The sequence below is a fragment of the Ruditapes philippinarum genome, unplaced genomic scaffold (genome assembly GCF_026571515.1).
Source record: "Ruditapes philippinarum isolate M1 unplaced genomic scaffold, ASM2657151v2 ctg3707_1_1_1_1, whole genome shotgun sequence".
In the NCBI taxonomy this organism is placed as follows: Eukaryota; Metazoa; Mollusca; class Bivalvia; order Venerida; family Veneridae; genus Ruditapes; species Ruditapes philippinarum.
In genome coordinates this window covers 1-11,114 of record NW_026862631.1, presented here as the reverse complement: position 1 = coordinate 11,114, position 11,114 = coordinate 1, and the positions used below count along the sequence as shown (strand labels likewise).

The 11,114-nt window shown below is 32.2% G+C and overlaps 1 protein-coding gene across 1 annotated transcript; it reads left to right on the top strand.

Moving 5' to 3' along the window:
* Window positions 1–4,868: 4,868 nt before the first annotated feature.
* On the top strand, window positions 4,869–10,734 carry LOC132719640 (uncharacterized; the record flags this gene model as incomplete). Its single annotated transcript, XM_060703440.1, is given in 5 exon segments — window positions 4,869–5,022; window positions 5,998–6,268; window positions 8,390–8,626; window positions 9,954–10,215; window positions 10,519–10,734. Coding segments are annotated over 4 exon segments (964 nt in total), but the record flags the coding sequence as incomplete, so codon positions are not given.
* Window positions 10,735–11,114: the final 380 nt, after the last annotated feature.

The following is an 11,114-nucleotide window of genomic DNA, read 5'->3' as shown; positions in this document are numbered from 1 at the left end:
TAAATAGTATTTATCAATTTATTCTTTTTTTGCGGGCGGGTGTTGCTTTCAAAAATATCATAAGTTAAATGGTATGTGGATGTAAGGACAAATCGATTAACTTTTTGATATATATCAGTTTGTGTGTATTTATCTTTAAGCTATTGCTTCGAGAAATTATTTCTTATTTTCAAAGATATAACATAACATTTACGTCTTATAGTATGGCGACATTTGATCTTTAGCTGGCGGGGGAGACATCAGGTACCCCTTCGTGCGTTATTTCAGGAACGAAATGGTACTTCAGTAGTACCACCGATGTTCCGTAGTTCCGTAAGTCAGATGGATAGCTTCCTTGCATGAAAGAATCCAAAGTCTGTACTGGGTTTTAACCCACTGCGGTGAGGGACATGTGCTTTGGAGTCAACGACCTTAACCACTTGGCCACGGACGCCGTTAAACATTTTCTTAAATGCTGAGTAAAATTTTAGAAAAACCATTAACACAGCAGAGTGAGTCAATAGAGTGCGGTCAACTTGGTCAACTGTGGTTAGATGCATAGATCCCTGACCTATTTTAATTCTTATTATCAGATAAGTGGATAAAATAGCAATGTCAGCACAACCTTTTTGTAAACAAAAGAGCAGATGTCAATGTTTGTGGTTATATCTATTGTTATTCAAATAAAAGGTCAAAGTAGGGATCTATCAGTTGACAAAATACACAATTAAGATGTTGAAAAGGTGTCTTCCGATGCAACGTAAAGGAAAGGCAAAGTTACTTTCAAATAATTTACTAGAAATAAATCTTAAAGCATAAAAAGTAATAAATTTTATGCAATTGAGCAATAATTATATATTGTAGTACCATAGTATGTTTTCTCTACAATCTTGCTGTGCTGTAATATATTTACTCTGATATTATATTAAAGTCCATTTACATAATGTTAACACGTGCTTTGACAGACACTTTGCATTAATTACTGAAAAGTAGTTTTTTTTATTAAATGGTTAAATAAAAATTGTTTTGCTTTACTAGACTAACGGGCAATTAGGAAACAGTTTCATATTCGCTGCTTGATTAATAGACAAACACTACTAGATAACCTAGGTACACACAATATAGAAATTCTAGTGGTCATTTTTGGATAAATTAAACATTTCTTAGATGATCAAAGGTAGATCGGAAAAACAACATCTACAAAGACTGGAAAAATTCACAAAGATGTTATCCGGGATAAACCATTTATACTGTTAGAATAGCTGATTTGACTTTTTAGTCAATCAGACTTTATAGTGTAGGAAATGAACTAGTAAATCATGCATATTTTGGGGGTCAACTAGTCCATGTCTAGGAACAATAAGTTTTATATACCAAAATGTTCACAAGGGTTCGCAAAATACGAAACGGTATTTCATTTTAACACAAATGGTCGGACAATCAAGAAATCCATGATAGCCGCCAAAATTCCGCAAAAACAGTAATTATCATTATTTGGCCAATGTTTTCATCTTGGATGCCATCTTGGATTTCTTGATTTTCCGACCATTCTGGTAGGGTCCTACTAACCGGTCCTCGTTTCCTACACTATTAGTCATAGTCATATGACCTATTTTTCATTCAGAGTTTGGCCTTAACTCTGTATGTGTGTGTGTGTGTGGGGGGGGGGGGGTCAAATATGAATTGTGTGAATAATGCCGATGTAGTGACATATGCTCATTTAATAAATTAATGCCGGAATAATGAGTAGTATACAAATAAAAATGCCGATGTAGTGAGTGTTGCTCAATATATAAATTAATGCCGATGTAGTGATAAGTGTCAAATTAACAATGCCGAGTTGTGCAAAATGCCCATAAACTAAATTAATGCCGAAAAAAATCAGATCATGTTTATGACTGAAAATCTTATATGTCAATAACCCATTTAAGTGACTTTTGGTTGTTACTGAAACGAATGAAGATTTTTTGTTTTTGTAATAAACCAAGGTTCTTTGCCAAAACTCTTTATTGTGTTGCAGTGTATGATGTTAGGTCGGAAACAATGCAGGTTTTGCAACTTTGTGCGTACGTGTGGCATTTGTGTAAACTACCAAAATGTCATACAGGCGTATTTCTTTGAAAACACATTGATATATTGAGTTTCACAATAATTCTTAAATGATAATTCATATAACCTTACTTTTTTATTTCAAGATAAAAGAAGTGAGTGTACGCAGCGTTATTGGCAGGTTATAAGCAAAATAGACAAGAACTGTACGTTTCATCTTGGTATCATCAAGCTATCGTTTTATGAAGTAGAAATTGTAGGAGACGTTTTGTTTTGCTCCTTTAGCAGCTTATTTAATAATAATATATACAATACCGTATATCAGGTAATTTTTGCGTAAGGCAAATTTCGCGATTTTGACAGTAATTTATATTTAGCCAGAGATTTATTGTTTTTACAGTAAAATTTCGATTTCATATTTTTTATTGAGGTATTGCTTACAAGTATGGATTCAATATTTCACACTTATTGCCTCGTCCCACCTTTTTGTTGACAGCTGCCTTAAGTGTGTATGTAAACCTTCTTGCAAGAATTATCTTATTATAGTGGACAATCGGTTAAGTAAGCGTAAACAAAAATACCTGTTTGCTAACTGTGACACTTAAAGGAGTTAAAAAAAACCCTACAAAACCTTTAATTCTAAACAACCATGAAAATCCAAAATTGATATTTGATAAATTGATTTGTAGGTATCACTATGTAAGATATATACGACTAAACTGAGGAGTCAATCCAGAAAGATCTAGAAACTTGCGAAATCACCGTATTAATTTGAAGGGAAATTTAGCAAATCCATTTTTCGCCATATTCATTGCACGCAAATACAAATGTATAGCAAAAATGAGATACTCACGAAAAAAAAACCTGATATACGTTATTTGGGTGAGTTAAATAACAGAGACATTTTTAGGGAATCGAACCAAAAATTCTGGAAACAGCATTGATGGTAATATTTTATTATTTAAAGCTTTTAGATTCATGCAAATTTTTACGAACATTTTGAGAATGTATTTAAAAGTAGTGAACAAAAAATATTTACCCATTGCAAATTCAAGTAAATTTCTTAAAAGTGGTGTAAATATGCAGAAAAGTCCTTTCTGCGTTAGTCATGCAGTAGAAATATTGTAATAAATACATGTACTGCAAACTCATTAACGTTTAGAATATTACCTGAATCATTTTAATTTAACTGAAAATTTTATTACATTTTTCTCAAGTCAGTATTTTCTTGCAATATTTTGTCTCATCTGGAGGCATGCAGTTTACATATCAACAGGCAAAAGACAATTCAACATAATCCAGTTCGTACACCAAGAAACTCTAACAATATCCGTCTTATTACTTTTCTCTTCACTGTTACAAAATGTAATATAAATAACTCTTACAGTGTCCCTCTTATTACTAACCGCCTCATTCTAAAAAGAAACTCTTTTATATCATATACATCAAAGTATATTTTTAGCAATAATGGAATGACATTTCAGCAACTAATTACGGACCACAGTCTTACTCTCGCATAAATGTCAGTCATGTTTACACATGAGGAAAATAAAGCAACATTTGTTAAAGATATACTATGCTCAATTTTGATATAAGCAAATACTGATAATTGCTACATAGTCTCTTTGTTAATATAAAATATACATGTTTTAACTTCACACAACGTAGATATGTTATGTTTAAAAGAGGTGGTCACAATATGAATATAACAAAACATAAACATAATTTTTTTAGCATCAGACATTCTATACAATGTTCATAGCCAACATTAAGGAAAAATGTTGTTGTAATAAAACTGGCAGTTTCTTTTTACAAGAGACCAACATTACTTAATCTGTAATAGAGAACACAGCTTCCAATACAGAGTTTATTCATTCTTTTATTCAAATTATACATATTCAGTAAGAATTTCATAGATTTCAATACATTTCTGTGAAAAAAAATATTTTACTCAATGGAACAATTTCAAGTAGGCCTAGTTTTTGCAACGTCATGCCGAAACTGCACACCACTTGAACTTTAATTATAGAGATAATTGCTTCTGTCAGACCGTATTTACTGTTCATGATATACAATAGGCAAACTATATTAATAACCAAGGATTGACATGGTGGCATCTGAACAAAATTTGAAAAAAGAGTTACACGGACGTTTCTATCTCCAAATGTTTTCTTGCATTTTTATGCCAAAATATTAAAGTGCGCTAATTTTTAACACTATCAAGCCGTTCTTGTGAGGACACTTTAAATAGTTTTTAAATATTAAAAACCAACAATATATAAAAAAAGGTATGCAAAACTGAACCTTTGAATGCCTTATTTTAAAAAATGACAAAATGGCACTTAGAACAAAACGTGTTTTTTTTTCAGGCGAAGATATAATATTTATTTTATTATATCTTATCTTCTATCCCGGATTTTGCTATTCTGTTTTATAACATGCATCGAATATTACATAAAGTTTGAGATATTAACTTACTTTTTCAGTGAAAATCACGCAAACAATTGTTTTATGTCCCCTCTAGAAAGCTAGTACAATGCCAAGCCACTAAATAAATATGCATTACCCTATGACCTCCTCGATCCGCACCTGGAAATTGGGAACTTTGATTAATGAATTAATAAATATCACATAAAGGTGTTGAGTGGTATGTCATCTAAACATTTCAGACACATCGAAATGTCTATGTCATCTGTATATTGTACAACGCTTTTGTTTTTTTATTACATTTAATGCTCTTGCAGACGATAAACTTATTTGATCATAGGTAAATCGATTAATCAACAATCGCAACTTTTCGACAATTTCCGTCAAACATCGGATAATATATAATTATGTTAACGGTATACTATATTTGGAGTTTTTTGGTTTTACCTGAATACTATATTTAGAAAATGCGTCATTTACTTACCTGAAGGGCAAGGGCTTAAATATATGTTGTTATATTTCTTTATATCTATTAAGTACAGGGATTTACAAACCACGGAGATTTGCGTAAGTTAATCTATTTTTCCATATTTGAGTTAATGAATATAAATTCTATATATGCTATCATGCTTTCATGAGTATGTTTATATTTCCTTAAATTGCATAAACATGTAGTTGACGTGTAAATCGGCCATATTTAGAAAATCGAGTTTTTATTTTAGATATTGTTTTATAAAAAATACAACGCAAAGTCTGGCTTAGCTAACGTAATACATTCAACAAATGACTGGTATATAGATTTACAACACTTAAGAATGCTTGACCGATTTAAGTCAAGCTCTTTGTTGGACAGTCTTTGCTGAATTTTAAGTCAACGATGGTTTCCCATTACTTTATCGTCTGCTGGTGACCATTTGATCATGACATTCGTGACGTCAAATCATCGTCTGCACTGGTCACTGTTCATTCAAATCATTGTGAGATTTTCTTTTACATAAAATTCAATATTTCGAGATTGAAATATGGACAAGTCCATTTTCAGAAGGTTTTTCAGGGTTAAGTGCCGAATTTGAAAATGACCACTTTTTAGGTTTTGTGATCAACTTAAAAGTAACCCGTATAAAGGCTTGTCTGACTTCACGAACAGCACTGATTGCCCTGGCTCTCTGTTGGTGGGAAATGATTTTCATTATGACTACTAGTTAGTTATTAAATAATAATTATCAATCTGAAAAATAGTTTACCGGGTTAACAATAATTTATTGACTGCCGCAAATAAAGTTAATGCACTTCTTTTTCGTTCATTGACATATGCAGAAGCAAAAGGAAGCATTTATAGCCTGATCCCGCATGGGTAAGAGGTGGTAGGGGGTGGGGGGTACATGTCCGAGATCTTCTGCAGGTATAAATGCACATAAAATGCATCAATGCTATTCTTGAAGAAAAGTATACGGCTTTTTTCATTTTTTCAACATTCATTGTATGCTTTTCGTTGCTTATAAACAAAAACAATTTAGATTTTTTGTTCTCTTGTAACTAAAGGTAAAAACAATGAGACAAGATTATGGATAAATTTCGTGAAATTGGCGTGCAAACGACCTTTGATGAAGATGACGTCTTTGATATTTCACCAACGTCAACATTACACCGTGGTTCTCTGACGTCACCAACGTCGCCTGGGCATTCGTCGGGCATACTTGCACGTGTGAGGAATTCATTCTCTAGCCAGAAAGTGAAGGATCTGAAACGTCAGTTACGGCAATGTGAAGAAGATATAGTGCGGATAAAAGAAGAGTTGCAAGTTACGAATAAGGTACATTGTAGTTTTTTTCTCATTTATTTTCTAACACCTTCTATTGCAGAAAATATCGCTCACATACCCGTGCTGTCTTTGCGACTCCTTAAAAATTGTATTGCACGGCCGTGCATATATTTTAACGTGACGTCACTTAAGCTGAAACACGCGCAAAATGTTAGACAAATGTTAGCCTTACACTTTATGTGCGTCAATGAAAATCATTCATTTGCTTTTTTAAACAGTCTTTATTTTGGGTATGTGATAAATAGAATATTATATTCGTGTAGGTTCATTACTGAATTTATTTAACTTATTGAATAAAATAATATTTTGCTTCATAATGATATTTCATTCAACTCCTTCAATAAATTCAGTATTGAACCTACACTCATTCAATATCCTAGCTATTTTAAGGTCTTTAAAAAAGCTGTGTAAGTAACAATATCAGTCAATATATAATATCAATTATTACATGATTGTGGCCGATTTTGAACGAACTAATGATCCCTTTAAGTCATCAAGTATTTTATAAACACCGGCTGTAGTTAACCTGTATTTGTGTACATTATGTGACTCGATGAATAGACACCAATAGTTTAATTTTAATGTATGTAGATTTTTTTCTATAAATAAATCGTTTTCTGTCTTCCTTATTTGGTAATATAACCATTGCCTTAGATTATTTTGAAATCATTCCTTTGTTTATTTTAAGTACTCAAATTGAATAACATTTTGTTTGGTATAGATAATGGCTAAATATAGGAAACGATGTCACATGTATTTGTAATAAAAAATGCCTTAAGCGCTTATCATTCAGCCGGTTTAAAGTAAGTTAAAATACTATACACATGTAAAAGAAGACACTGCATCTAAAACAATGCTATATATTAGAGGTCAAATAAAAAGGAAGTTTTTTGCAGAGTTGAATCAATTTACTATAATCCAAGATTTCATAATTAAAATCACTGCACATGAAAAAGTTTTTTTTTTGTTGAGAAACTAAAAAAAATTTGAAAAAGTACAGTAAATGTTTGTGAGACCTAATTTCTTTAAATTTTGATGGGTAATTTAAAAAAAAATTTAAAAAGTTTTTTTTCTTTTTAAAAAACAAAATAAAAAAAAAAAAAGTTTTTATTGTTGTTTAAAGAGTGATGTTTATGGGATGATAATTAGATTGGGGGGTTTTTGGGATATGTGATATGGGTGGGACGACGAGACGATGAACAAAAATCATAATATTAATAAAATTGGTGTTGTTTTATTATTTATGTGTCTTTGTTGTTAAAAAAGAGGTGATGGATGGTGAGATGGGGAAATTTGGGGTGCTGATCAAATATATATATTTAAGGGTTGTTTACTAATAGCCAAAAATTCCCCGTCTCAGAATTTTCCAAACATATATATGTATGTTTTGTTATTTTTACTTCAATATTTTTTGTTATTTATAAGGGGATAAATAAAGATGATCAATTATCATAAGATCAAAAACAAGTGGGGTTGTTATTTTAAATTTTAAAGGTTTTTGTTGAGTTAATATGATGATGACATCACAAATGCAAGTTTTTTGTATTAAATCAAAAAATTTTTCCAAGTTATGCAGACATTTTTCAAATATTATCAACTTGGGGAATTTAATGTAAGTCCTCACTCGAATTTTATTATAATCAGGATTTTAAAAGGGTTTCCGAAATTTGAAATATAGTGGTTTTTGTACATAAATGGAGCTCCACTTAGGTTAAAAAGCCTTCAAACATAAAGTTTGAAAGTTTTACATAGATCAAGTGAAACAATTTTAATAACGATTTTTTATGGTGAGGGCTCGATTCGAATGACAAGTGTTGTACATAACGCTGTTCTTTTTAAAGTCATTTTGTAATAAGAAGGACTGTTTGGAGCAAAACGAAATGAGAAAATGATTTGAAAAATTTTAAAGACATTTTTAGTCCAGACCTACATCATATGATACACAAATCTCGAAAGAGATTTTGAAAAATAACGTTCCGGAAATAACCGATTTGCTACGATATTGGCCGATGTTTTTTTGGCGGGAAAGCATAACGGTAAGACTACCAGTTGCACATATTTTACAAGCATCTTTAAATCAAATTTATTATTTATTTCGATCTTCTTTTACAGGAAAATAATGACGCCACCTTGCGACTTTCAAACATCCTGAAATGTAACCCATTCAATATTTACATCAGTGGGGCATGCAGGAACGTCCATGTCGGGGATTCGAACACTCTGGTCCAAAACTCTGGTACTGATGATGTTATAGGAGATCTTGAAGAACTGACAGGAAAACTTACAGCGGCTGTGCAGGAAAACACACGAGAAAGAACAAACGCTGAGATTAAATTGAAAAACAACGAGGTATGACGCAAGGCTTTGTAAACTTCACTTTCAGTTTCAAGTTGGTCCAATAGATCTAGTTTCTTTAATAAGGGTTCGGCCACGATTTCAAGGGGGTCAAGCTTTTCATTAAAGGCACATCATGCCTCAGAAGTATTTAAAAAAATCTTTAGAAATGTCTGACGTTTTTGTTTTTAAGTGTTTGAATGATGGATTTAGAGCATGTTAGATGTTTAACAACTGACGGAAGTAGCGCTGAACGTGTAGTGACGTGTAATAAAGAGAGCAAAATTTAAACAAAGTACATATAGTATTTTGACTTCCATATAAAATACTTATGCCCTATTATTATACCTATTGTCAACAGAGCTCTAGTTGCAAAAGATAGTCAGTGTATATGCCAAATGAGTATTACTTTGAAAGTTGTAAGAAGATACGAAAAGTGAAAAGTTTTTAAGAAATAAAATCGGTAGAATTTCTGAGGCATAATGGATCTTTGATATGTCCAACATCAAAATCAAGCAGTCTGACTCCTTATTAAACCGTTATACTTACTGATTATACATGTATCTTACAAGATTTACATGTAGCATCACTTGTGCACTTGAAGGTTTTTTATGATGTTATTTATGAAGCCAGTATCACTTGGATGCAAGAGGTAAAGGACTCTGCATTACAGTCGGCATTTTAGGAGTACATGGTTGCGGGATCCTACATCCTGTAAATATTATGCTGAATATGGTCTACCGTCATGGTAGCCTTAACTTTGTTGCAGATGTCAACCATTTATAAAGAGTTGTTAATTTGGATAAGGTCTATGTGTACATATTTGTTCCTTTTCACTGATATGGCAACGAGTGGTGAATGCATGTTATTGGTTTTATCCAATTGAGGGTTTTTATGTAAAGCAATCAAATATAATTTATATCTACAAAATGTTCATGCTGAAATATCATTCATTATTATCTTATTTTCTCGCTGCCCAAAATTTATTATTAATTAACCCATAAGGACTATATAAGTGACATTAGATGCATGCTCTTTTCGGCGTTCTTGCATCACTCATTACAAAAAGCAGCGTTCTTTCATCACTAATTACAAAAAGCATCGTTTTTGCATAACTGATTACAAAACGCAGCGTTTTTGCATCACTTTGATAACAAAAAGCCGCGGTCTTGCCTCACTTTTATAACAAAAATCACCGGTCTTCTATCACTTTAATAACAAAAAGGCGCGTTTTCGCATCATTTTAATAACAAAAGCAGCGTTCATGCATCACTTACATAACAAAAACAGCGTTCTTGCATCGCTTTAATAACAAAAAGCAAGCGTTTCTGTGTAATTTTAGATTTTGCTGAAGGAGATGAGGGAATCTCTCAACATGTGTACCAAAATGCTTGATAAGCTCGACAAAAGCACGTCCAACAAACTAGGTCACGTTAAACAGATGCTCGAATCGTTGACCTCAGACCGTACGGACGACCGTGTGATTAGAGAAGGTATTGAACGCATGCGCCAGCATGTCATAGACCGGAAGAGAATTGTGCGAGTTGCAGACGAACTACCATGGGCTATACGTGTCGCTATTTATAGACTGGTGAATAAATTCGGTAAGCGTTCTGTTCTATTTTAGCAATCAATTTCTGTTTGCCTTTTTTTTATCATTTGATTTCGTAAAATATTTAGCAATTATTCACTGCGAATAGGCCTTACGCGGGCCGGCAAAACCTTGGAATACCATTTATAGTTTTAATTAAAAAAAATCAAACCTTTCCATACTTTACAAGTAACATATTCGAAAATGTCTAAGTATGCAAAATCAAATGAAAATATTTTGAGAACATTTTGGGATTGTCATATTTATAATTGTTCAGTATGAGATTTTAATTGCAAAACATTTCGTTGTTATATAGATAATTTTACTTGGCAAGAATTTGCCGAGGTTGTCGGGGTTAACGAATCTACAATACAGTCCCGTGGCGGCAGGAAAAAAGATGCAGACGACATTGAGCATTCGGATATCCTTGACAACGATATGTGCGCCAAAATTCTTGCTCAGTGGATAACACAGTCGGAGGAAAACGATGCTGACAAATTGATGAACATTATACAAGAATTTGATGCTCAAATATCGAAAGGTAATAAAAAAAACTTAGCAGACGATCATCATGAACAGTAACATTTTATACTTTCATTATATGACATGTTTATTGTGAAAACAATCCAATCTTATCTATATTGGGTCGCATAATGCAAGATTATTATTAAGTTGCTCGCTTCAGAAGATCAACATATAATAGAATATTCTAATGTGACACATAAGTATTTAAGCTGAACACCCTCAAATATGGGATTACAATAAGTCCCGCCTTCTTTTCAGTTAATATTAGCTTTATAGTCTATGTTTTACATTGATAGTCTAATATTTGTATTTTTTCTTTAAATCAAAAGTTACCAATCAAATAGATAAGACGAATATAATACTGGATGCCGGTGTAACATTAGATTT